At 50.2% G+C, this 26899-nt stretch overlaps 1 protein-coding gene across 2 annotated transcripts in view; it reads left to right on the top strand.

The window, feature by feature from the left end:
• Nucleotides 1–2433: 2433 nt before the first annotated feature.
• CCDC12 (coiled-coil domain containing 12) overlaps nt 2434–26899 on the top strand; it is a 53340-nt gene continuing 28874 nt past the window's right edge. The window contains exon 1 of one of the 2 annotated variants that reach the window (XM_077777329.1): nt 2434–2568. In XM_077777329.1, coding sequence (XP_077633455.1) covers nt 2473–2568 — 96 coding nt within the window. In that variant the 5' untranslated portion in view covers nt 2434–2472. Of the gene's footprint in view, nt 2569–12758; nt 12878–26899 lie in introns of those variants that run through there. The other variant, XM_077777327.1, reaches the window with a different exon arrangement.

Raw genomic sequence — 26899 nt, 5'->3', positions numbered from 1 at the left:
ACCCAAGTCTGCACGCTCCTCCTCCTCCCCGCCGGCCGCCGCCCGGCTTCCTGCACTTAGCTGCCGCTACCGCCGCCCCGCCTCTCCCGGGACCGTGCAAAGGGCGGGGAGCCCGGAGGGAGGAGGAGCTTGAGGTCAGGGGCGGCCCGGGAGGGCGCCCCGCAGCCCCGCTCTCAACCATCGCGCCCCTAACAGTGCCTTGAGAAGGGCCAATCTGAGCCTCCCTGACGAGGGCCGGAGTCAAGGTTTTCCAGACTTGCCCTTAGTCTAGATCCACCCCTGGAGCAGCCCGCCCGGCTGGAATTGCCACCTTTCATGCAAGGAACAGGGGAGGGGAGGGACTGCGGGCCTTGTTCAGATGGCCAGATTCCACCAACAAATAATGGTAACAATCATGATGACACTTGTGGCGTTTACCACGTGCCTGGTGCTGTTCTAAGCACTTTAATGGGGAGACCAAACATGCAATGTTTTTGCTTCTGTTTGTGGAGCAGGATGGGGGAAAGCAGAGAGCAGCAGGGCATGCCTGAAACACCTCCGGAGGAGCAGTGCCCTCCACCTGTCCCGCACATCCCTGGAAGGTTTAGGCAGTCCTCACGGGTCCCCTCCTCCAGGGATCCTCCTAGATGCTCCAGCGGAGGCATCCTCCACTCCAGGGCTCAGCACTTGGCATCACATCTTTTGTTTTCTTTAACCTCAAGAGGTTAAAAGCAAGAGGATGTTTCGTGCCTCTGTTTTACAGATGGAGAAATTGAGGCCCAGACAGGCCAAATGAGAAACACCGAGGTGGTCAGGGACAGCGTGGACGGGGTGGAGGCTTGATTGACTCTTTGCTGGGCCATTGCCACCATCACCCCGGAACCCCTCTCTTCTCCCCAAACCAGCCTGCCCCGGAGGTGAGGGGCCCCCTGGTATTGGGCAGGGGTCAGGCCCTCGGTTGGAGTTAGGAGGTTTGTGGAGCTCAGAAAGGCACCATCGGCTAGAGGAACTGGAGTCTGGAGTCCCTTAGACCTTGAGTGGCCAAAAGAAGACAGATTCTGTCACCATTCCCGTCCTTTTCTGCCCTCTCGGCTTCTTAGGCAGCCAGCCCCTCCACTCTGGCCCTTTTTCCTGCCCTGTCCATCTTACCTCTGAGCTGACATTTCCGGAGCACTTACTACCTGTGAACCAGATTCTGGGAAGTCGCCCCCCTGACGCAGGGGAACAGGGCACCAAAAGGCTAGTGAGGGCGAGAGGGTCGTTTTGGAGGGACTGGATAGAGGTCTTGTGGCACAGGAGCCTCTGAGGGGAGCTGGGAGGAGTGGGCATTCACCTGCCACCACCCTGGGAAGGGAGGCCCCAAGCAGGAAACAGCTTTGCTGAGACAAGTCATGGTATGTGTTGGGGGTGGGGGGTATGGCCTCTGTGTGGCTTTTTGGCACCTTGACATCCTGTCAGAAGATGTTGACTTCAGGGGCGCCTGGGTGGCTCAGTCCGTTAAGTGGCCAACTTCAGCTCAGGTCACGATCTTAAGGTTTGTGGGTTTGAGCCTCGCCTCAGGCTTTGTCTGTGCTGGTAGCTCAGAGCCGGAGCCTGCTTTCAATTCTGTGTGTCTCTCTCTCACCCCCACCATCGCTTGCACTCTGTCTCTGTCTCTCAAAAATGAGTAAACGTTTAAAAAAATTTTTTTTTAAATAAAGATCTTGACTTCAGCCACAGTGGTCTCCTGGTTGTCAGGGCATGCTGGTTAGTGCAGGAAAGAAGACCCTGCCGGCTCCTGCTGGGGAGGCAGTGCATCTCTTGGCTACCTGCTGCAGTCAAGGCCAAATCAACTCTCAGGTTAGTTCTCAGGAACTAAGCTCAGGAGGTCCCTGGGGCCCACTGGGCCTAGGTTGGGTAGTCTGATCCTGAGTACTTTGCTGCTTCAGGGTGCTTGGAGGTGGGAGGGGATGATCCTTGAGGCCGAGGAAATGGCCACTGCGCAGGAGCTGAGAGTGGACATAGAAGCCCATGAACAAGTGCATCAGGAGCCACTTGATAGCTGGAGAGGAAGAGGCAGGTTTCTTATGGGAGTGGAGAGTGACGGAAGATTTCTTGAAGGTATTCGGGCCTTGAAGAATCGGGACAAGTGGACACGTAGGGTCCGCGCATTCCAAGCGGCCGGTACGGACTGCGGTTGGCGCTTGCTTAGGCAAAAGCCGAGCGATCGACGCGCTCTATCCTCTTTCACTCAGGTCTGATTCCACTTGCTACCTTCTCACTGATTGGCATTGGATGAATCGAGCCTTACGGCCTTTCTCTTTGCCGTGCCCTCCCCCCAACAGGCGAGGCGAGTTGCGGGAAAGATGGGGCGGGCCCTTCTATAGTAATTCGGCATTGATTGGCTTTCAAGACTTCCTGTTCTCCCATTCCCTTCCCTGGATTGGCCGCCAGAGGTTCATCTACTCCTTGGGCCTGCGCGTTGCGGGACGTGGGAAGAGGCGGGCGGACAACATGGCGGCACCTACAGCTGGTGTGGGCCGGCTAGAGGAAGAGGCGTTGCGGCGAAAGGAACGACTGAAAGCCCTACGGGAAAAAACCGGGCGAAAGGTGAGGAATGCAGAGTGAGGGCCGTGGCTGAGGCAGTCAGCGTTGGGATACAGAACAGGAACTCGAGGACGGGAGAATAGGAAAAGGTAGCTGCTGAGGACGCGCATGCGCGCCCGTCTGGAGCATGCGCGAGGAGTCGGAGCCCGCCTACCAAGTCCGCCAGCTCGCTGGTTGGGACTCTTCTGGTGCCGATGCTGTGGTCGCGCTTGCGCGGGGAAGGCGGATGGTCCGCGGGCAACGGTCTTTTTGGCTACAATCAGGGGTTTCCCGCCTGGGTCTCCAGGGCGACTTCTAAATTGGAGATGCTCGTTGGATGAGGCGTGATTTTTTTCGCGTTTCAGCGCCCTGAATCATCCGTTTCCCCACGACCCAGCCATCATCCTTCCACCTCTGGTTGAAAGTCGCTGAATCTGGCACACCCCTCCCTGTCCGCCAGCGCGCCTTGGGCAGGGCAGTACGACGCTGCTCAGGGCGCTGAGCTGGAATCGTTGAGTAGAAAGTCTAAACAGAAAAACCCAGTTTCTTGGTTATGGTGCACCTCAGGGAAAGGGAGAACACTTAGTTCTTCCCAGGCTACTTCTCTGGGGATGGACCTCCTAGTCCTATTAGTTGCCAAACTTGGAAGCCTCTTTGCTTTTGTTTGACACCAAAACATCCGATTCCATTTCCACTTAGAATAAAAAAAAGTTTTAATGTTATATTTATTTCTGAGAGAGAGAGAGAGCGACAGCGTGAGCAGAGGAGGGTCAGAGAGAGAGGGAGACACAGAATCTGAAACAGGCTCCAGGCTCTGAGCTAGCCGTCAGCACAGAGCCCAACGCGGGGCTCGAACCTACGAACCGCGAGATCATGACTTGAGCCGAAGTCGGAAGCTTAACTGACTGAGCCACCCAGGCGCCCCTCCATTTCCACTTTTTTGATCTTTGTGAGTAATCAGGAGGAAGGAGAGCCCTGAAGTTCGTTACCTGTGTGCAAACCCTGGCCGTGGGACTTGGGACAAGTGGCTTCATCTTCTTGAGCCTCCCTCTTTCTTTTCTTTCTTTCTTTCTTTCTTTCTTTCTTTCTTTCTTTCTTTCTTTCTTTCTTTCTTTCTTTCTTAGCCTCTTTCTTTTTTAACTTTTTAAAGTTTATTTTTGAGAGAGAGACTGTGAGAGGGGGAGGGACAGAGAGAGAGGTGGGGAGAGAGAAAATCTCAAGCTGGCTTCGCACTGTGGGGCTGAACTCACAAACCATGAGATCGTGACCTGAGTCGAAACAGTGGTACACTTAATTGAGCGAACTACCCAGGCGCCTCTTCTTGAGCCTGTTTCTTCATGTCTACAGTGAGGACAACCACCCCTCTATATGAATTCTTGCTGGGTTATTTTGAGATCCGACAGGATCATCTATATGAAAGAGCACTAGAGACCACAGAGGGGGGAGGTTGTCGATTCTGCTCTCCTTGGATTAGCAAAAACTTGTATCAATTCTACAAAATACAAAGAATAGTAAATATCTAGACCTTCCAGGGATTGGGGAAAACAGGGACCCAACTTTCTGAATTAAAGAATCAGGCTGGCCAATCTGGCTCATATTGCCTTTCTTCAGGGCGGGCTGGTGTCCTGAGGGAAAGTATGAGAGGAAGTAATAGAGAGTGAAAACTAGCCAGTTTGGCTTCTGCTTTTGTTGGCACCTTGTCGGCCCTGTCAGATGGTTGTGCCTGAAAACTGCTTGACCTAGGGAAGTTCAAGTCTCAACCTCTCAGTGGCTAGCCAACTGTGCTGTTGGCTTGGATTTAGAGCCCAGATCATTGGGGCTGGACCTGAGATCAGAATACAAAGGACAATGTAGCATCTTCAGGGCCCATTGCCATGGGAAGGATGCCAACGCCATCAGGAGCACTGGCTTTTAAAGAAGGATTCTCTGAGGGCACCTGGTGGCTCAGTCAACTGACTTGATTTTGGCTCAGGTCCTGACCTCACCATTTATGGGATCAAGCCCCGTGTTGGGCTCTGCGCTGATAGCACAGGCCCTGCTTGGGATTCTCTCTCTCCTTGGATTCTCTCTCTCTTTCTCTGCCTCTGTTTAACTCGTGGTCTAAATAAATAAATAAATAAATAAATAAACTTTTTTTAAAAAGTGGGATTCTCTCAATGGGCTGAAAATATGGCCTGATTGCTATTCTTTTCCTCAATTTCTTTATTGTGGTAGAATACACATAGTGTAAAATTTACCATTTGAAATATGTTCATAATGTTATATAACTATGCCACTGTGTCCAGAGTTTTTTCAACATTCTAGATGTAAACTCTGTACCCATTAAACAATAACTCCCCATTTCCCTCTCACCCCAGCCGCTGACAACCACCATTCTATGAATTTGACTACTTTAGGTATCTTACAAAATAGAATCATATAGTATTTGACTTTCTATGACTAGCTTATTTCACTCAGCGTAATGTTTTTAAAGTTTACCCATGTTGTAGCATGTGTGAAATATTCGTTTCTAAGGCTCAATAATACTCCTTTGTACACATACCACATTTTGTTTATCCATTCATTTTGGGGTTGCTTCTGACTTTTGGCCGTGAGTAATGAATGTGCAAATATCTGTTTGAATTTGTGTTCTTTCAGTTCTTTCTGGTATGGACCCAGAACTGGAAATTTTGGATTATGTTTTAAGGAACTGCCTGCCATATTTTCCACAGCAGACACATCAGTTTACATTTCCTGCAGCACATGGATTCCAGTTTTTCCGCATCCTCATCAACACTTGTTATTTTCCATTTTGTTGATTATAGCCATCCTAATAGGTGTGAAATGGTATCGCATTGTAGTTTTGATTTGCATTTTTGTAATGATTAGTGATGTTGAGAATCTTCTCATGTGCCTGTGGCCATTTGTATATCTTCTTTGGAGAAATGTCTGTTTGGGTCCTTTGCCCATTTTTAATTTTTTTTTTTTTGTGATTGAATTGTTTGAGTTCTTAATATATTCTGTGTCTTTTATCACATGTGGGAATCACAGATATTTTCTCTCATTTCCAAAGTTGTCTTTTCACTTTCCCAAAAATGTCCTTTGATGCACAAAGTTTTAATTTTGATAAAGTCCAATTTACCTATTTTTTCTTTTGTTGTTCCTGCTTTTGGGGTCATACCTAATGAAACCATTGTCAAATCCAGAATCCTAAAGTTTTCCTCCCATGTTTTCTTCTAAGAGTTTTTTTTTTTTAATGTTTTATTTATTTCTGAGAGAGAGAGACACAGCATGAGCAGGGGAGGGTCAGAAAGAGAGGGAGAAATAGAATCCGAAGCAGGCTTCCGGCTCTGAGCTAGCTGTCAGCACAGAGCCCAACGAGGGGCTCGAGCCCACGAACTGTGAGATCATAACCTGAGCCGAAGTCGGATGCTTAACCAACTGAGCCACCCAGGCGCCCCTCTTCTAAGAGTTTTATACTTTTAGCTCTTACATTTAGGTCTTTGATCCATTCTGAGTTAATTTTTATGTATGGTATAATGTAAGTGTCTAATACAGTCTTTTGCATATGAATATCCAGATTTCTCAGTACCATTTGTTGAAAAGACTGTCCTTTCCCTGTTAAATGGCCTTGGTATCCTTGTTGAATGACCATATGTGCGAGAGTTTATTTGGGGGCTCTCTGTTCTATTTTATTGGTTTATACATCTGTCATGCCAGTACCGCGCTGTTTTGATTCCTATAGCTCATAGTAGGTTTTGAAATCAGGAAGTATATGTCCTCTGACTTAGTTCTCTTTCAAGATTGTTTTGGCTTTTGGGGATCCCTTGAGATTCCATATGAATTTTAGAATGGATTTTTTCTGTTTGTGCAAAAAACACCATAGGGATTGCACTGAATCTGTAGATCATTTTGGGAAGTGTTGCCATCCTAGCAATATTAAGTCTTCCAATCCATGAGCATGAGATGTCTTTCCATTTGAAGTCTTTTTCAGCATTATCCTGGGGCTCCTGGGTGGCTCAGTTGGTTAAGCGTTTGACTTTAGCTCAGGTCATGATCTCACAGTTTGTGGGTTCAAGCCCCACGTCAGGCTCTGTGCTGACAGCCAGCTCAGAGCCTGGAGCCTGTTTCAGATTCTGTGTCTCCCTCTCTCCCTGACCGTCCTCTGCTCATACTGTCTCTCTCTGTCTCTCAGAAATAAATAAAACATTAAACAAAAATTTAAAAAAATATTTTTCAGCATTATCCTTTAGTGTTGATCATACAAATCTTTAGCTCCTTGGTTAAATTTATTCTTAAGTATTTTATTCTTTTTGGTGCTGTTATAAATGGAATTGTTTTCTTAATTTCCTTTTCAGATTGTACATTACCAGTGTATGTAGAAATACAACTGATATTTGTTGATTTAGAAAATCAGCATCCTGGAACTTTGCTGAATTTGTTATTCTAATAGTTTTTTTTTTTTTTTTAATGGACTCAAGACTTTTCTGCATATAAAATCATATCACTGTGAACAGAGACAGCTTTGCTTCTATTCCAATTTGGATAATATTTCTTTCTTTTTCTTGCCTGATTGCCCTGGCTAGAACTTTTAAGTGTCATGTTGGCTAGAAGTTGTGAAAGCAGTCATCCTTATTTTGCTCCTTATCATAAGGGAAAATCTTTCAGTCTTTCACCGTCAAGTGTGACGTTCACTGTGGTTTTTTCAAATATGGTCTTTATCATGTTGAGGAAGTTTCCTTCTGTTCTGAGTTTGTTGGTGTTTTTATCATGAAAAAGTTGAATTTTGTCACATGCTTTTCTTTATCAGTTGAGATGATTATGCAGGTTTTTTCCCCTTCATTCTTTTGTTGTATTGCATTAATTGGTTTTTGTGTGTTGAGCCATTTTTGCATTGCAGGAGTAAATTCCCCTTGGTCCTTCATCCTTGCTGGATTCAGTTTGCTGTATTTTGTTGAGGATTTTTGCATGGGTGTTCGTCGATGAGTTTGTAGTTTTCTTGTAGTGTGTATGGCTTTGAAATTAGGGTAACGCTGAATTCCTAGAATGAGTTAGGAAGTATTCCTTCCTCTTCAGTTTTTTGGGAAGAGTTTGAAAAAGGATTGGTGTTATTTCTTTAAACGTTTTTAGAATTCACCAGTAAAGCTATCTGGCCCTGGGCTTTTCTTTGTTGGGAGGTTTTTGATTACTTACTTAGTTTCCTTATTAGATGCATATAGATATATTTACATTTTTTCTATATACAGATGTATTCAAGTTTTTAAATTTTTTCATGAGTCAGTTTAGGTACATTGCGTGTTTCTAGGAATTTGTCCATTTCATCTAGATTATCCAGTTTGTTAGTGTACTGATTGTTACTTCCGTTGGGTTTAATCTTCACAGTTTTGGCCTCAGAAAGTTCTTAGCTGTGAACTCATTTCCAAAAAATGTGCAGTCGGAAATCACGTGGCTTCTGTCTTGGAATTGAGAGTTCGCTGGCTTTTGGAGTTTCCTCCCATTCTTTTTAAGGAAGAGTTATTGTGAAGCTACATTCTTGACTCCGTTGGAAGACTTTTCCTTTCCTGGTGCATCTTTCCTGTCCAGGAGCTCCTGATTTTCCTACCCTCTCTAGTCCTTTTCTTGCAAAGGGGAAGTTAGGTTATTTTGTTGACTCTTCAGGTTGCAGGCTGTGGTGTCAATGGCGGATCAGCGGCCGGTGACGAAGTGTGGTTTGGCCTGGTTCACAATGGGTTACTGGAGCTTATAATTCATTCCTTCCACAAATGTGCACCGAGGGCCTACTGTGCGCCCATGATTTAGGTGCTGGAGGGACGGCAGTGAACAAAGCAGATAGCAGTTTCGGCCCAAGAAGCGTGCATTTAGCTGAAGAGACTGATGGGCAACATATGTTGGGCAACATATGTAGTGTTGGATAGAGAAGGTGCTCTGCAGAAAAGGAAAGAAGGGAGACAGAGGCTACATAGTGTGCCTGTTTTTCTCTGTAGCTCATGACAGATTTGACATGGTAATGGTGCCAGTTGCCTGCTTGGTCTTCTCTAGGTGTGGATGACCATCCTGAAAGAAGAAAGGAGGAGGGTTACTTTATTGGTGGAAGCACTTAGGCTAATAAATGTGAGGTGGTTTGCCTAAGGTCACGTAGCTGGGAGGTATCCCAAGTGGGTGTTAAGGTGAGGAGAGGCCATAAGAGCATGTGATAACTCTTCTCATGCACTGACGTAGACTGGTTGCCCAGAGGCAAGGTAGGGGTGGCTTGAAAAACTCCATTGTATCCTCTCTGATACCTTTTGATTTTGTGAGTTACATGCTCCAAACATAAAAAACCACGACAGTGGAAAAAGACTACAGGTCCCACGTCCAGGCTGCCCTTATATTACAGGTCTTAGTCCCCTCCGGATCCTGACTTCTGTCCTTTCCCCTGATGAGGATGGGTATCGCCTTATTTGCCACAGTTCACTCTTCTTCTTTTTAATGGCAAAATACGTATAATCTAAAACTTGTCGTTTAAGCATTTTTCAGTGGCATTACTATGTTCACGGCGTTGTACAGCCATCACCGCTAATTCCAAATCTTTTTCATCACACCAAACGGAAACACGACACCCATAAAGCAGTAACTCCCCGTTCCCCTCTCCTTCCCCACCCCTTGCAGCCTCAAAGCTGATGCATTTGCCCAATCTAAGTGCCTCATACAAGTGGGATCTTGGTCCTTTTGTGTTTGGCTTGTTTCACTTAGCATAAGCATGAGTTTTCAAGGTTCTTCCATGTTCTGGCATGTAACAGAAGTCCATTCCTTTTTAAGACTGCATAATATTCCACTGTATCTATGTACCACAGGCAGTGGATGTTTATTCATTTGTCTGCCTATGGATACCTTTTGGCTATTGTGACTAATCCTCACATTGGCATGTTGGTGGTTTATAAGTGTTTTTAGAGTCCCATTTTCAGTTCTTTGGGATATATACCTAAGGAGCAGAATTGCTGGGTCATATAGTAATTCTGTGTTTAACTTTTATAGGAGCCACCAAACCGTTTGCCACGGTGGCTATAGCATTTTCTGCTACCACCAGCAGTGCCCGAGGGTTCCGATTTCCCTACATCCTTGCCCTCACTTATTTTCCTTTAAAAAATTCTAGGGGCGTCTGGGTAGCTCAGTTGGTTGAGTGTCCGACTCTTGATTTCCACTCAGGTCATGATCCCAGGGTCATGGAATCGAGCCCCACATTGGCCTCCATGCTGAGTGTTGAGCCTGCTTGAATTCTCTCTCTTTCCCTCTGCCCCTCTCCCCTGCTTGCATATGTGTCTCTGTCTAAAATAAAAAAAGTTAAATAAGTAATGGTTATCCTAGTAGGTGTGAAGTGGCATTTCATTATGGTTTTGATTTGCATTTCCCTAAAGGCAAGTGCCGTTGAGCATTTAATCCTGTGTTTATTTGCCATTTGTATGTGTTCTTTGGAGAAATACCTATTCTTATCCTTTGCCTATTTTTTTTTTAAGTTTATTTATTTTTGAGAGTGAGAGAGAGACAGAGTGTGAGGGGGAAAGGGGCAGAGAGGGAGACACAGAATCAGAAGCAGGCTCCAGGCTCTGAGCTGTCAGCACAGAGCCTGATGCGGGGCTTGAATTCACAGACTGCGAGATCATGACCTGAGCTAAAGTCAGCTGCCTAACCAACTGAGCCACCCAGGCACCCTGCCTTGTCTTTGCCTATTTTTCAGTTGGATTGTTTTTCTGTGGTTGAGCTGTAGTTTAACTCTTTATATATTCTGGGTATTAAACCGTTATTAAATACAGGATTTCCAGGGTTTTTTTTTTTTCCCATTCTGTGGGTTGTCTTTTCATTCCCTTGGTAGTGTCCTTTGATGCACAGAAGTTCTTAAGTTTAATTTATTCATTTTTCTTGTAAGAGTGGTTTTAGTATCAGATTTAATCTACGGTTCTTAAGTGATATTTCTATTAGGGTCAGTGCCTGAGAGAAAGACAGTCAAGGGTCTGCAGTTCAAGTTAATTCCCCAGCCCACAGTCATTTCTTGTGAGACATCTGAGTGGTGAGTCGGGGGAGGAAGTAAGGCCGGCCTGCTGCGGGCAGACAGGGAACAGAGAGTCCCCTCCCACAGAGTAGAAGTGGCTCCCCACTTGTAGCTCAGTTGTCTGATGTGAAGACGAGAACTGCCTCCAGTGTCCAGCACTTTCTCAGCCTGCCCCTGCTGATGGAGAGTACCTGTCTGCCCCGAGGGGATGGCTCCTTGCTAGCCCCTAGCAGTCAGTGACAGGTCCCTCCCTGATACCTAAAGACACATGGCTTTGCTTGAGGCATCAAGATTTCGTGCCTGGGTTGGTGTTCCTCACAGTGTTAGCTCCCTCCCCTTCCCACAGCAGACTGCACACTGGGTTTGGTGACAGTATGCGGGGAGAGCCTATCCTGACGTGGTGGTGAATGGGGAGACTGGATCAAGGCTGTAAGGTTTCCGCATGTTATAGAGTTCGGTGGTAGTTGTGCCGCTGGAGGTCTTACGAAGCACTTCCTTGGTAACCCACCTGACTGATTGGGGAGGGGCCAGCCAAGAGGTTCAGAGGTGCTACGGTGCCCACAATTAAGGAGTGTAAGTGACTTCTGGAGTCCAGCATGCAGGACTCCCTGGGAGAGGAGAATTCCATGCAGGGTGCAGGACTGCCTGGGGGTCAGCCAGCCCAGGCTGATTGGTGGGAAGAAAACATAGGCTATTAGACTGTACTGCTGGGGTCATTTCCTGGGAAAGCCAGATAGGGTCTGGGATGCTTCATGAGAAGGCAGGGTGGAATTTGGGCCAAGCTGTGGAGGATGGGACTGGGAAATGAATATTGAAGTCGCTGGAAAGGAGTATTCCAGGGGAGCAGTTCAGAGATGGTAACATTCAGGGGGGTACAGAGAGACCAATCCATCTGGTCATGGATGCTCCAGAGGGTTTGACAGCAAGCAGTTGGTAGTGATTGGGGTAGGGGTGAGGTCTGAAAGTGTTGCTGGGTGCTTTGGTGGCCAAGTTCTGCAGGAGCCCGGCCTTCTAGCTGGGAGGACAGCCTCCCACATTTCTATATTATACTTGAACCTAATTTCTTGGTGTTCATGCAGAAGTTCCAAGCTGGGTGAGTAGGTGAGCAGTTCAAGGCTCTGTGGCATCTCTCTACAATGCTCTCCAGCAGGGCAGTATGAGGCCACCTTGTCCTTCTCTGATGTCTTTCTCAGCAGCCAGGTGGAGGCTCCTAAAGGTCATAGGTCATTAACTTGGCACAAGCATTTGCCCTTGGCTGTCGGCTTTCCCGAGCATTTAACCTGTGTTGGGCTATTTTGTTCTGTCCCGCGACAGGGAGTCTGGTGGTGTGGCTGGCCAGCCCCTCCGGCTGTGCATGAGGTCTGGAGCAAGCTTTGGCTGTCAGCTTGCGGCTTCCGCAGCAGTGCCTGTCTCTCACCTGGCTCTAGGGACCAGAACAGTAGGACTTGGTGTGGCCACGGCTGTGTTCTACACAGAATCTCTGCTGCCCAGTACCCTAGCCACAAGCCACATGTGGCTCTTGTGCCCCTGAAATGTGACCAACAGGATGTTTCATTAAATTTATTTGCTTTTTAGTTAATTTGTGTTTAAACAGCCACACTTGACTTAGGGTTGCCTTATCGGACAGCACATCTCTGGAGGACTTGTTCCCTCCCACCCAGCTTGTAAGAGGCTGTGTCTCTGCCTGAACTCCTATTTACTGAGAGCTATGAAGAAGAGGCTAAGTGGAAACCCAGAAGACCGTGAGATCAGCCTTGGGGAACCTAGAATTGGGGCAGAGGGCTTCGAAGGTGTCGGTCTTCATGGCCGGTGTCTGCAACAGATGCTTATTTCTGGCCTTCTCTGTGTGAATCTGGTGGAGTTCAATGCTGACAGCTCATCGCGGTACACTTGTGAGCTATGCGCTCAAGAGATCTGGAGACTGGGAGCAGTGCCAAGGTGGAAGGGAGCACGTTGATAATCTCGGACTTGGGTGCACCAGGGAAAATCTTGGCCAATGTGGGCTGAAGGTGGAAGGGGGAGCTGGAGGGAAGGGCTGGCAGTTGTTGGGGGGCGGCAGTGAGGGGTGGGGTGGGGTGGGGGTGGAGAAGAGCCCAGTGTTCTGGGTGAGGAGTCAGACTTGTCCATGCCTTGTTCATCCCTCAGGAAGTTGCCCGTGGCCTGGCCGCATGTGGCCATATCCCCATGCCTAGCAGCCTGATGGCTTAGTCAGCAGAGGAGTCACTGCCTCCGTGTGGACAACCTCTTGCAGGTCGGCTGTCGTAACATTTACTTGGCAGTTTGTGATGGGATCTCATGATTTGCTCAATCCTCAAGCAGCCCTTTGAGGTAGGTTTAAAATGGTTTATCCCTGTTTAATAGACCAGGAAGCCTAGGCCCTATGTCCCTATCCACTTCTCACTCCCAGGTGCTTGGGAAGAAGCAGCCCCCGGAATGACGTCTCCTTCCCATTATACACAGAAACTGCCATCAGGCCGCTTGGTGGGAGCTGGGTGGTGTAGTGGAGGGCATGGGCTTTGGAGCCAGATGGATTTTTTTTTTTTTTTAAGTTTATTTATTTATTTTGAGAGAGAGAGAGAACAAGCTTGAGTGAACAGGGGAGGGGCAGAGAGAGAAGGAGAGAATCCCAAGCAGGCTCTGCACTGTCAGCACAAAGTTTAATGTGGGGCTCCAACTCAACGAACCATGAGATCATGACCTGAGCTGAATTCAAGAGTTGGCCGTCTAACCGAATGAGCCGCCCAGGCACCCCCAGATGGATCTGATTTAAATCTCAGCTCCACACGTCTGTGGGACCCAGAGTGGATCTTTAAAACTCTGAGCCTCCCCTAGCCTTGTCTGTAAAATCGAGACCCGGCTTCTGACCTTATCAAGTAGCTAGAAGAACAGAGAAAGAGGTCCATGAAGTGGCTAGTTCAAGTTCTTACCCACGAGCCTTTTATAAATGTGGATGTGTGTCCTTTCTCACCCACCCTGTTGAAGTGAGGAGGTCTGGGTGGTCCTCCAGCCACTCTGCTGGTGACAGTGGGTGGAGCTGCCATTTCCAAGGGAAGCAAAGAGGACATCTTGCTGGTGCCCCTGGCTTTCCTCAGCCCAGCTCTCCTTCCTTGAAGGTGGAATTCATGTTTAGTTTAAAGCGTTAGATGAACAAAAGTGGATTTGCAGAGCCATAGCCAAGATGGGTTGTGTGTTCCCCATTCTTCCTGAGGACCGACCTCTTCCCCAGCTCTGCTCAGACCCTGCAGTCTTGGAACCAGGGAGAGGGAGAACCTTGTGGGTGGGAAGTTTGGGACTCTCAGCACAGACACCTGTTGATGAACCAGTGTTGCAAGTTTGGATTGAGTCATCTGTTCACAGGGCCTTGTTCATGTGTGAAATGAAGGTGTCGGATCAATCTGAGGTTCTCAGACCTACCTGTGCGTCAGGATCCCCAGGGGGGACAAGGTGCGTTCTCTTCTCTGGCTCCACCCCAGATCTCCTGTTGAGATCTTGGTATGGAGCCTGGAAATCATGCATTTTTAAAGATCCCCAGATGATTCATTTTTCTTACAAATCTCTGATCCCTTCCTTGACATTCTCCCTTGACAAAAGGAAGTAGAACACCTCCTCTCCCTGGGGCGTCAGTTGCTCATCCTCCCGGCAGGAACTCTGCAGTCAGCCATCAAACAGGTATTTATAGAGCAGGGGCTGTGTGCCAGGCCTGGGGAGCCAGATGGTGAATAAGACTTGCCTTTCTACCTCAAGGGGCTTCCCTGGGAGGGGTGGAGAGACAATATACATGTGAACAGGGAAGATAGGAACATGCGAGTCTGGAGCACACATGCATGTGTGTGTAAGGAGGGGCTGCACATGAGATAGGAAGACCCCTGTGAGTGGGAGCTTGAGATGGTGGTGGTTGCCAGGGATGGGATGCCAGGATCTAGGGAAGAGCATTCTAAGCTGAGCAGAGAACTAGCTTGACTTGTTTGAGGGGCAGAAAGAACCCCTGCGTGGCAGACATCGAGTAAAGGGTTGGGGGGTAGGGTGGGAGTGCAAGCAGAGAGGCCCTGGCAGGCTGGGGCCACAGGGGCTGGGCTCACGAGGTGACAAGGAGCCATTGGAGGCCTTAGGGCTGGGCCCAGCCCTAGCTATGTGTGGAGGCGGGAGGCTGCTGCGTTAGCCCAGCTGTGAGGGCCACAGGACATCCTGGCAGGTGGGCTGTGGGGGCCAGTGGGCTGGGGGGATGGCAGTGCCTGTACCTGAGGTAAGAGGTCCAGGGAGAGGATTTTGAAGGGGAATCAGGAGTGTGGCGTGGGCCCCATTGGGCCGATTAGCCATCTAGGTGGAGAGAGCCTGTCAAGCGGGTGTTGGGACTGCAGAGAGGTGCCTGTGTGGGTAGGATCTGGAGCCCCGCGGCTAGAGGAGGTCCCTTAGGTGCGGGGTTTAGGGGTTTCGCCAGCAGAGGTGGGGGGTTGGGGGAACAGGCAGTGCCCACGGGCTTGCCCTGTGGCATGTCACAGGCACTGGGGTGGGGGCATGGGGCTGAGAAAAGCCAGGTGAGGACCAGAATGGGTTCGGACCAGACAAGGTGATGGGCAAGCGACTTTGGTCCAGCTATTTCTGGGAAGTGCTTGCGGGAGGGGAAGGTGCCAGGGGGTCCCGGCCACAGCCTCGCCATGGATGGGGCCTGTCCCCTGCTTTGAGGCCTCGCCAGCCTTCCCCTGTGGGACTCCCTGATCTCCCGGGAGAGGCAGTACCAGGCTGAGGGTGGTGCTCCTGTGGCCTTGCTCTCTGGCTGGCGCAGTGTTGTGGAATGGGCAGCCTTCCCCATCCCCTTCCTGCCAGTGGGCGGGCCCTGAGGGCTGCTTCTGCCTGAGCTCAACCTGCCCAGAGTCAGGCTCAGGCTCGCAGCGACACTCGTGGTTCCCTGCACCAGGGATTGCTGGGAGGATTGCTTTTTGCCACCTGTTCTGCTAACTCTGAGACCAGTGGATACATAAATCTCTTCGCGTTCCCGAGCTTTGCGTCTTTGGCCAGAAGTCACCACAGTACCTCTGTCTTCCAGGATGACGATGAAGTGGGATGGTGTGTGCCAAAAGTTGGAAAGTGGGAAGTGTGTGTGCGCATTTGTCCTTTCTGCTACACTTGTATTTTACCCCTAGTGAGGACCCCTTTCTTTTACAGATGTGACAGTGGAGACCTAGACAGGGCCCACGCCCTGGTCCCCTGACCTCGGTCCCCTCCCTGGAGAGCCCACCACCTCCCAGCTGAGTCCTGCGGTGCTCTCCCCATGGAACTGGTGCCCACTTCCCCTGGGTGCCGGGCAGGGAGGGCTCTGCAGTGCCCACCGCGAAGGAGAGGAGACCTTCCTGCAAACTGGCCTCATATCCTGGGGAGAGACTGCTGGGCCTGGGCTACAGGTGAGCCTCTGAGTGTCCCTCAGAAGGCAGGGCTTCTCGAGGCTGATGCACGCTGTTCTGGATCCTTCATTGTTTAGCTCACCTGTCATGGCTGAGGCAGCCTCATGAAGCAGCTCTGGGCAGACGAGGTCCCTCTTTCTTGCTCTGCAACTGACACGTTGGGGCTTCAGTTTCCCCTTTGAGTGGCTTCTGTGACGTGATGAGATGTAACCAGGTGTTTGCAGATCCTCACTGATGGGGGACAGGGAGTTGAAAAGGAAAGGAATCTTGAAATTCAAGCTGGATTTCATTTCATTTTTCCATTAGCTTTTGCAACAAAAGAAGTTTTGTGATCTTGGCGGTGAATCTCTCAGTTGTCCTTGCCTGTTTCCTGGAGCCGGGAGGTCGGGTGCTTCCCTCCAGGGAGCTGTCCTCTGGGGTGTGTTTCAGGGTCCTGAGGTAGTCCTCTCTTTGAGGATGGACTTCTTATTGTCCTCTCTAGATTTTAGTAATGTATTTTTGGTTCGTACATGGGCTTAACTTCTTCTGTTTTTAACAACTCCGTAGTGGCAATAAAAAAATTCCCTTTTAATTGAAGTGTACTGTACATAGACAAAAGGAGACAGATCAGCCCAGTGATTTTTTTTTTTTTTTTTCTGCCACACAGCAGATCACGTAATCAGTCACTCAGATCAAGAAACATGGCAGCGGGGCGCCTGGGTGGCTTAGTCGGTTAAGCGTCTGACTTTCGCTTAGGTCATGATCTCGCGGTTTGTGGGTTCAAGCCCCGCGTCGGGCTCTGTGCTGACTGCCGGCTCAGAGCCTGGAGCNATAAAAAAAAAAAAAAAAAAGAAACATGGCAGCATCTCAGAATCCCCCTCCTGCTCGCTGCCTGGGTGCTTGCACCCCAAGAGTAATCGTTCAGGACTTTTAACACCATAGGTTGGCTTTTCTTTTGAACTTTATATAGTATATAAATGGAATCATACAGTACATACTCTTTCAGGGTCTAGCTTCTTTCATTCCTTGCTGGCTGTGTCTGAGCCATTGGGTGTGGCATCAATTCATTCTTACTGCTGTACAGTATTCTCTTGTTAATACCCCCCAAGATCTGTCCTCTAGATTTTGAGGATGGAGCCACAACGGACTGTGCTGCTAGTCCTGGTCTTGTGAATGTCTTGGTGGGCCTGTGTACGTATGTCTACGAGGAGCAGACGTGCTTGGTCATGGGCAGGTCCTGCCAGGCACCTTTCCCAGTGGCTACACCATTTCACACTCCCACCAGTAGTGTCTGAGCATTTCTGTCCCGCACTCCAAAGGTGGCTAGTCTTTTTCATGTGAGCCATGCTGGTGGAGGTGTAGTGGCATCCCTTTACAGTTTAAATCCGCACTCCCTTCCTAACTCATTCAGTCGAGTGTCTTTTCCTATGTTTAAGTGAAGTGCCTGTGCAAGCCTTTTGCCTCCTCCCCTTTCTATTGAGTTGCCTGACACTTTTTCCTGTTATTTTCTAGTTCTTCATTTGTGTCTTGGGTAAGTCCTTTGTTCTGTATATGGATTGCATTTTCTCCTCTTCTAGGCCTTGACTTTTCACGCCTTATTAAAAGTTTATTTGTTTATTTAGAGAGAGAGAGAGAGAGAGCTTACACGCGCACAAGCATGTGAGCAAGAGCAAGCATACAAGCAGAGGAGGGACAGAGAGAGAGGGGGGGAGAGAGAATCCCAAGCAGGCTCCATGCCTAGTGCAGAGCTCAGAGCCCAACGGGGCTCAGTCTCAGGACCATGAGATCATGACCTGAGCCAAAACCAAGAGTCAGATGCTTAACCGACTGTGCTACCCAGGTGCCCCGGACTTTTCACACTTTTAATTGCATTCTTTGGTGAACTGAAGACATTCTTTATTTTTTTAAATTTTAATTAAAAAAAGGTTTTTTTAATGTTTTATTTATTTTGAGAGAGAAAGACAGCATGAGCAGGGGAGGATCAGAGAGAGAGGGAGATACAGAATCCAAAACAGGCCCAAGGCTCTGAGCTGTCAGCACAGAGCCCGACACAGGGCTCGAACCCTCAAACCGTGAGATCATGACCTGAGCCGAAGTCGGATGCGTAACCAACTGAGCCACCCAGGCACCCTGATGTTTTTTATTTTTATGTAGTCCAATTCATCATGATTTTTTTTTCTGAATATCTTCTGTAGCCTACTTAAGGAAATGCTATTCTCTTATGTTATATTCTGGTTTTATTGCCTTACCTTTCACCTTTAGGTTTCTAGTCCATTTGGAATTCATTTATTTTTGCATGGCATGACGTAGGAGTCAGGATTTTTTACCCCCAGTGTGGATATCAGTGACTCAGCACTATTCATTATCTAGCATTTGTTGTTGTTGTTGTTGTTTTTTTTTTTTAGAAGGAAGACTATTTTTTTGTGAATGGTTGGCACACAGCATCCTTGATGATACTGCTAACTTCTGGCAGCATCTTGATAATAATTGTAGTGATTATAATAGTAGTAGTAGTAGTAGTAGTAGTAGTAATATGTTTCTTCTTTTTTTTTTTAATGTGAGTACCAGTTCCTGCCAGCCCCGTGGTAGATGGGCAGTTCCTTGTAGGCAGTGACAACTCTTAAACTTACTTAACATCTTTATGTGCCCCATGGTAATGGCACCACACTAAGTATTCTGTGTCCCATGACTCTGAGCCCCCTGGGCTTTGTGCATCACGAGAGGACTTATTGTGGACTTGCAGGGTAGGTAGGGACCCGCCAAGCCAGTTCCTTCAGAGCTGCTCGGCCCTGTCATCCATGCCTCAGACCAACTGACCAGGGGTGTTCTGACTAGAAATAGGAGTTACCTCAAACAGTTGCTTCTAGGTCACTTGTTTCAAACTTAGACTGTGTTTTTTTGTTTTTTGTTTTTTTTTTAATTTTTTAAAATATTTATTTATTTCTGAGAGACAGTGTGAGCAGGGGAGGGCAGAGAGAGAGAGGGAGACACAGAATCTGAAGCAGGCTCCAGGCCCCGAGCTGCCAGCACAGAGCCCGGTGTAGGGCACAAACCCACGAACCTTGAGATCATGACCTGAGCTGAAGTTGGCCACTTAACCGACTGAGCCACCCAGGCACCCCTAGACTGTGTGTTTTAAATTGGCCCCTGTAGGGGCGCCCGAATGGCTCAGTCGGTTGAGCATCTGACTTCGGCTCAGGTCATGATCTCATGGTTCATGGGTTCAAGCCTCACATTGGGCTCTGTGCTAGAACCTGCTTCGGATTCTGTGTCTCCTTCTCCCTCCATACTTCCCCCGCTCATGCTTTGTCTTTCTCTGCCTCTCAAAAATAAATAAATGTTTTAAAAAAAAAAGGTAAAAAAGAAAATTGGCCCCTGTAGACATTTGGGCCAGGATGTGGTCAATCTGTAGCACTAAGTATTGTAATTAAGATTTGAAATGCAATTCATGTTGTTTCAGGGGAAGCTGTGTCCCATGTTTCATTCTGGGATAGTGAGGAAGACTTCCCCAACCCACACCCACACACTTCCCCACAGGCCCGCCAGTCTCACCTGCCCACCCTCCAGTCCCCACACACCACATAGCCACCCCCCAGACCACACCCCACTCCTTCTACGCTCCCGGTGCCCCCGACCCACACCTACACACAGCCCATACTTCCCCAGAATACACCCACACAACCCCCCGTACTCACAACTCCCCCACCCCCATACACACACACACACACACACACACACACACACACACACACTGCTCCCTCCACACTCCCCTACCATAGGCACCCTCAGCAGCGGGGAGGGGCTTGTCATTTCTAAGCAGCTGTAGAGTTTCAGGAGACCCCACTGCAGCGCTTGATGTGGCTTGGTGGTGTCTGACCCTGCTTCCTTCAGGGCCCTTCTCTTAGCCCCTGGTGGCCTGGCTTTTCCCTGTTTTGTTTTGGAGGGAAGCAACAGCTTGTACTCTTGAAAGAATTCCAAGACGAAAAATGGTCACTGTGGTAACGATGCTCCGTGGGGAGTGAAATCCACACTCGAGGGCTGTTTTCATTCAGCTTCTAAAGAGCTGCTCTGTCTGGAGAAAGTGTGAGTGGCTGGAGCAGAAGACATTTGTCCTTTCAAGGGCAGCCCCTCCTTCCTGCCTCCACACTGTGTTCTAGGCAGGGTCCCACCAGATTTCTTGCGGGGGTGGGGCGGCAGGTGGATAATTCAGTCCTAAAGGAAATGCACCTGTGTTTGCTCCCTGGGCAAGGAACCCATCAGATGAGAGCAGAACTTTCCTGTTCTGAGTCCAGGAACCCGGGACCATTCAGGAGTGCATGTGCGCTCCGGGCCCTCTGGAACAAGGCATAGGTCATTGAACCCTTTGACCCCTCCTTGTGCACCTGGCCAGCATCACTCTCCCGGTTGAGTATCTGCTACGTGCCAGCCCCTGTGAAGGGCTTGGGGACTGAGGTCAGCAAGGGCAAACTGGGGACCTGGTGAGGAGACTGGACCTGTGTCCCATCAATTGTAATTATAAGATAATGCAGCACTGTACACCCAGGTGGGTGGGTGTTCCAGAGCCACGAGTGTCCTGCAGGGAGGGCTGGGGGGCACTTGTACACAGTACACAGTGCACTGCGCCCAGGAGGGAGCTTCTGAACCCGCTGTGAGTGCACTGACCACACTTGATCTCCTTGGTTAGCTTATAGGGCCTGTCCCCATTTGGGCTGTGTGCCCTGTGCTACGTAGCTCTCAGACTGGAGCAAGAGCTGGCCGAGGTGCTGAGAGAACATCTGAGGAGGGACTGAGTGCAGGGCGTGGAGGGTGACAGCTGTGGGGAGGCATGGAAGAAGAGGAGGGCGGGGGGCAGTGCTGGCAGCTGTGGAGGTGGTCCGGATTTGGGGAGACCCTCTGCGGAAGCCCTCTGCCTCTCCTAGTTCCCCTGCAAATGTGACTAGTCTCTTTTGGCTTGGACTCACGTTCTTTGTGGGCATAAATAGGGTCTGCCCTTCTGAACTCGCCAGCCCAAGGGCAAGAGCTGGATGGCCCCCGGGTGACGCCGGTGGCTACTCTGGGTGACCTGAGGGAGGGGAAGAGGCATATGTGCTGGATCTGTTCTGTGACCCTTTTTGGCAACAGGGTGAGGGGAGTGGACATCGCTGGGTTGGGGGGATATCGTGGGCCTCATGCTTTGAGGGCCCAGGCCTCATGCTGGGGCTCCACTGTCATCACCATTGTCGCCGTGGTTGGCGCCTCCTCACTGAAGACCTACTCTGTGTGGGCCACAGCACAGGGTTCATCACACCATGTCCACTCTCTGCAGCCGAGGAAGGTACAGCCCCATGAAGTAGCAATCACCCAAGTTCACGGCAAGCCGGTCAGCGCCTGGGTGCTTCCTGGTGTGCTTCTGCCTTCTCAGCTCTCCAGCCCAGCACATGGCTTAAAAAAGTACACTTGGCTTCTCAAGGAAATATGTATAGGTGAGGATTAAAAAACCTCTTTTAAGCAGTATTTCCGCCCACAAATAAATGTGTCAATTCTGACTTGTAGTTTAAATTTGGTTTTAATTAGGATTTTATCACTTGTAAATCACACCAGAGAGGAGACGGTTGTCTTACCTTTACTTCTCCCCAGACTGTGACACTCGGAGAAGCAGCTGATCAGAGGTTAAAATAGCTTCTAGTTGCCCAGAAGCTTCAGCACACTTTGTTGCTCTGTAAAGCGCTGACTTGCCTGGGAATTGATGCACAAAGAATTTGCTTTTCCACCCTGGGTGCCTGTGTTGGGACTGTGTACATTGCACGCTCAGCTCCATGTTGGGATGGAGGGATGGGGAGATGGACTGCAGGTCAGCTGAGCACCTTGCTTCCATCAGCAGCTGGCCTTTGTGATGGACTTGGCTGGTGGGAGGGGGCGGTGCTGGGGCCAAGTACACAGAACACTGGACATCCTGCGCCCGGCTTTTCCGCTTGCAAAGTGGGCGTCAGAACCTTTACGCTGCTTGTGTCCCAAGGTCTTCCTGTGGATCTGATGATCTGTGGGACCTAAGACAACTTTAAGCCCTGAAAGTCCTGCACATTAGTTTACTGCAAAGGGTCAGGTGTAGCCCAGGTACTTAGTTGCAAGGAACAGAAATCTATTTTGCCTGATTTGTTTGTTTAAAAAGCGAGAGCCAGCCTTGAGGTATGCAGGCAAGAAGCTCAGCAGTTCTCAGGAAAAGTGGCTCCCCTCCCTGCCTACCTGCCTCTGTACTAGACTCAGCAGCGGGCTCGGCTGCGGCCCTGCAATCCTGTTGCAGCCGCTGCCGGAGAGAAGTCTGTGCTGCTGCCCCCACCCGCTTCCTAGCTGGGAAAGTGAGTGCGGGGCACTTTCAGCCTCTGTACTGTGCAGCTGGCTCTTTCCCAGGGCTCAGGTAGAGCCTTCCCACATAAGGTGGGGGCACAGGCACTGGGCTGCCCGTAGAGTGACTTGGGAACTCAGGGTCCAGTCCCCTTCTTCCATGGCTGCAGGCAACCTGGTGGTGTAGACAGCCCAGCCAGCTTGCAGTCAGGAGACTGAGGTCTGAGCCTAGCTCTTGTCCTTCTCATTCTGCACGTTTCACCTGGACCTCCTGCTGCCCTCAGGATGTTTATGTTGTATGAGAGCTTTCTCTGTGCCTCTTCTCAGCCTGCCTGCTCTGTCCAGAGCCCACCCTGGTCACTGCATACAGGCCACTGTATGTGGCCTCATACCGGTCACTTCTCCTGGGTCAGCCTCTGTAAGAGGAGGGATGTGTTCTGACTCAGAGGCCCCTGCAGTGGACTGTGTAGCAGAAGGGTGACCCAGGAGTGGCCTGCTCAGGGAGCATTCAGACTTCGAGGTCTTACCGGGAAGATTCTGATTTGGCAGGTTCTATTTGTAACAAGTTCCATGGGCTGCTGGATCTGGTTCATCCTGTACCAGATGTTATCTGAGGCCTTTGCAGCCCTAACAGTTTGTGGTTTTCTTTCTTTTCTCATTTGGTAAGAATGGACATGGTCACACCTCCCTGGCTGTTGTGCAGAACACATACCTAAGCCTTATTTTGGAAGTTTTGGAAGCATGATGCAATCAGGAAGCCTTAGTTTAAGTGCTGACTATCTTTTATTAGCTGTGAGCCATTGAGTAAGTCCCTTAGTTGTTCCAAACCTCGTCGTACGGATGGGATGACCGTACCTGATCCCAAGGAAGTTGTGCGGCCAGAGGCCCCGTGTGCATGAGAGGGAGAAGTGGGCAGCGCTGTGGGCACTGCCCTGTTCAGGTGGCGCCGGCTGCTGCTCCCCACAGACTCACAGACAGTGGCCCTTTGCCATCCTGGGGACGAGAATGTGGCTCTCTTGACCCATATCCGTTTTTCAGTGGCTTTACTCGGTGATCCTTGCCCTTTCCTTTCTGGTCCTTACTTTGTGCTCTTTATAAATACTCTATGGTCAAGTCATTGTCATCCCCTACCTGTCCTCCAGCTTTTCCTGGCTTCTCAGTGCTGTGAGTTAAAGTCTGTGGCCCCCGGGGCAAGCCTCCACGCTGACTCCTCCTTCCCGCAGCCCCAGTGCACCTTGGATGTCTCTGTCCTTTCCACGGGCACAGTGCTCAGGCTCCGCACGCCTGTGCTGCTCCTTCCAGTTCCTCTAGCGCCCCTGCCCTCCCCGGACGGACGGCACTTCTTGCAGGTGAGTTCATGTTTCATCCTGTCAGCTGTTAGTCACTGGGCATTCCCGTAGCACCCAGGAAGTCACAGTACTCACATTGTGTGGTGACTGTCCATTCACCTGTATGCTTCCCCTTTCATCTGCCCCGAGTCACCTGAGGGCAGCAGTCACATCTTCCTCACCTTTTTGTTCACCTGGTGACAAGGCTCAGAGACACTCTGAAAATATTTGAATGAAGAAATGAGGCCACTAGAGGGGCACATGGATTTGGGAGTTGGCTGGGCTGAGATTTTTCTCGGGGAGAAGCAGAATTGCCTTTACTTAAGAGTCTGTAATCTGTGGCCATCCCAGCAAGACGAACCTCACTGTGTGCAAAGTCTGTCCAAATCACACAGCTTCCGACATTGGCTATTCTGGCACGGACCGGGCGTGCTTTGACACCTGCCCACACAGCAGGGGGCTGCACGTCTTGGCTGGTCGCAGGCTCTGAGTAAGCCAGCGGTGTCGTTTGGAGAGCAGGAACCCTGATGTGGTCCTGTTGGTGGCTGTCTGGGAATGGTTTGGGAGACCCCGTGCTGGTGTGAACAGGTGGGCAGGGGGAGGTAGAAGGGTGTAATTTTCAGGGTCACCCACTAGGGTTTTTAGGTCCTTTCTTGCTATTTCCCTTGGATCCAAGGATGGTGAACACACAATAGATGGGCTCCCTCTTCCCTCTGAGGCTCAGGCTGAGTCCTGTCCACAATCCAGAGTTCATGTGCAGCTGGGAAGCCTGTTTGCACTTCAGCCTGATGTATCTGGTGAGGGTCAGACACCAGCTGCACGTCCTCAGGACCAGAGATCCTGGGTGGCTGTTCCATCCCCCCAGAACAACCAGCTGGGCCCCCATTGCGGTGCCTCATGACTCTGCCATCCACTGTGAAGCCACGGGCAGGGGTTCTGGGCCAGCCCCCTAGTGCCACACGAGGCTGTCTCATACCAGGGCAGGGGTTTCTAAGCTTCATGGACTTTCTTGTTTGCTTTTGATTCGCTTGCTCTTGCCCCAGCTGTGGGCTTTACCGTGTGAGGAAGTCCTGGTGGTTGCGAGTTCTGCTTTGTGGCGGGGGATGCGTTTTCCCTCCGAAAAACGGGAAATGGTGAGGCCGGGTGAGAGGGTAGGAGGTAACCTCATCGTTTGCCATCAGTTGGTTTCTTAACTGAAATTTTTGTCCTGAGCCAGGGACCTATCTATCTAGCCTCGTTGGAGGGCACTCATCCTCCAGTGTGGCCGCTGCTTTGGCTGTGGGGCCTGGTCCTGGGCTGCAGAGGTGTGCACAGGCCTCCGTTGGCCCTCCTCTTCCCACAGCATGCTGGTTCTTTGGGTTTTGTGTGTGTTTAAGCTTGACAAAGGTCACTAAAGGTTGACTAGGCTGTGTCGGGCCTGAAGGCCAGCCTTGGTTTCCTGCTTTCCCATTGAGCTGGGTGAAGGTGAGGAGAGTGTGCATAGGGTGTGAGTCTAGTCCAGACAGTGAGCTTCACACAGCTGGGTTCCTCTGGCTGTTTTAGATCATTTTGTTATTAAATCACTTTGACAGGGGTGCCTGAGTGGCTCGGTCAGTTAAGCATCCGACTTCGGCTCAGGTCATGGCCTCACGGTTTGTGGGTTCGAGCCCCGCATTAGGCTTTGTGCTGAACGCTTGCTCAGAGCCTGGAGCCTGTTTCAGATTCTGTGTCTCCTTCTCTCTCTGCCCCTCCCCCGCTTGCGTTCTGTCTTACTCTCTCAAAAATAAATAAATTAAAAAATAATAATAAATAAATCACTTTGACAACAGAATGAAAGGAAATGGAAAAAATACTACCCACAGTCGTGTTGTGTGCGCCCATGAAGTCTTGGCCGTCGCCTGCGTCTTGATGCTCACGGCTGTGTGTGTGGGCCCTGCGCCTCTCACGGACCGTGTGTTCTGATGCATGGTGCCATTCCCACGACCACATTGCGCAGCTGCACCAGCAGGTCGGACTCCCCTCATAGCTCCAGTGCTCCCTGTTAGGAGAAACCCAGCTGTGAACACCTCTCTGTGCATGGCCCTTTTCTCTCCTTGTGGTACTTTTCTGGAATTGAAGTTCCTGGCCCAAAGATGGCCCTCTCTGAAACGACACCAGGAAGACATGGGAGGTGGTGTGATGCTGATGCAGACGTGCCGTTAGACACCAGTGAGACCACGTGTGTGTGTAGAGGAGCTGGGGGCGGCTGTGTGGCCAGGGCAGAGGGCTGGGTTCTACGGGGAGCAGCTTAGATTTGAGGCCCACCCTTCCCTTTGGACCCTGGCACCCGAGCTGTGTGACTCTGGGTGGGCTCCTTATTTGCACTAGACTCGCTGTTTTCTAATCTGTGAAAGCGAGCAAGCAGTGCTGACCTTATTAGACTTTTTATGATGATTAGTCAAATAATGATTATTCCAGTTAACTGAATAATCAGGTGCCCGGCATGCTGTTGTGACTGCTGTTAGTTACTGTAGGAGATACAGTGGAGCAGGGATGAGGAAGGCCAGGCCCCGCCCTCCCCAGAGCTCACCTTCCCCTGGGAAGTCTTCTGATTTGATGGACCTGGTTAGATGTGATCCTTCCCACACTCCTAAGAAGTGAGCATGGTTGAGATTCTTGCCCTCAATCCACAGGGAAGGAGCAGAGGGGCAGGTGATTGTCGGAGGGGAGCATGAAACTGACAGCTGAGTGGTGGACATGCAGATATGTGTGGGAGGAAGAACTGCGTGTTTGGCAGCAGGGGACTGGGCCTCTGGCTGTCTGTGTCCCCAAGGCAGTGTGAAGAGTAGGGGTCTGACGTGCACAGACCTGAGTTTGGTGCCACCCAGCCTCAGTCCTCGAGTCTGTGAGACAAGCCTACTGATCCCTGATGCCTGGAAGTTGTTGGGAGGAGAGCCTCGTCTGTAGGGGAGGAACTGGCATGTGTGGCCTGCCTCCCCTGGCTTGCTCATTCACTCGCGTGCTGTTAGTCCTGCTGTTCTTGGTGCCAGGGACTGGGGAGCAGCACTGGACAGGCCTCGGACAGCGTCCCGGTTAAGAGGAAGATACATGACAAAATCGCATGCAGGCAAATCCAGGTAAAATCGAGTGTCTGGGATAGTGCTCAGTGGAGGGCCTGCCTGGGGAAGAAAGCCCTTCTGCTAAACAGAGGTGTGACCTGCAGCCCACAGCGGGGGGTGTGTGTGACGTGCTGAAGCCCACCCGCTGGCTGCTGGCTGCCCTGCAGTTGGGTGGTGTGTGCAGAGTGACGCTTCTGTGGGGAAGCCTCCCACCACGTGTGGTGCCTGACCCCCCCCCCCCCCCCC

The sequence above is a fragment of the Crocuta crocuta genome, unplaced genomic scaffold, assembly GCF_008692635.1.
Source record: "Crocuta crocuta isolate KB4526 unplaced genomic scaffold, BGI_CrCroc_1.0 scaffold77, whole genome shotgun sequence".
In the NCBI taxonomy this organism is placed as follows: domain Eukaryota; kingdom Metazoa; phylum Chordata; class Mammalia; order Carnivora; family Hyaenidae; genus Crocuta; species Crocuta crocuta.
The sequence above is the reverse complement of the archived record's forward strand: the minus strand, read 5'-3'. Positions and strand labels throughout refer to the sequence as shown.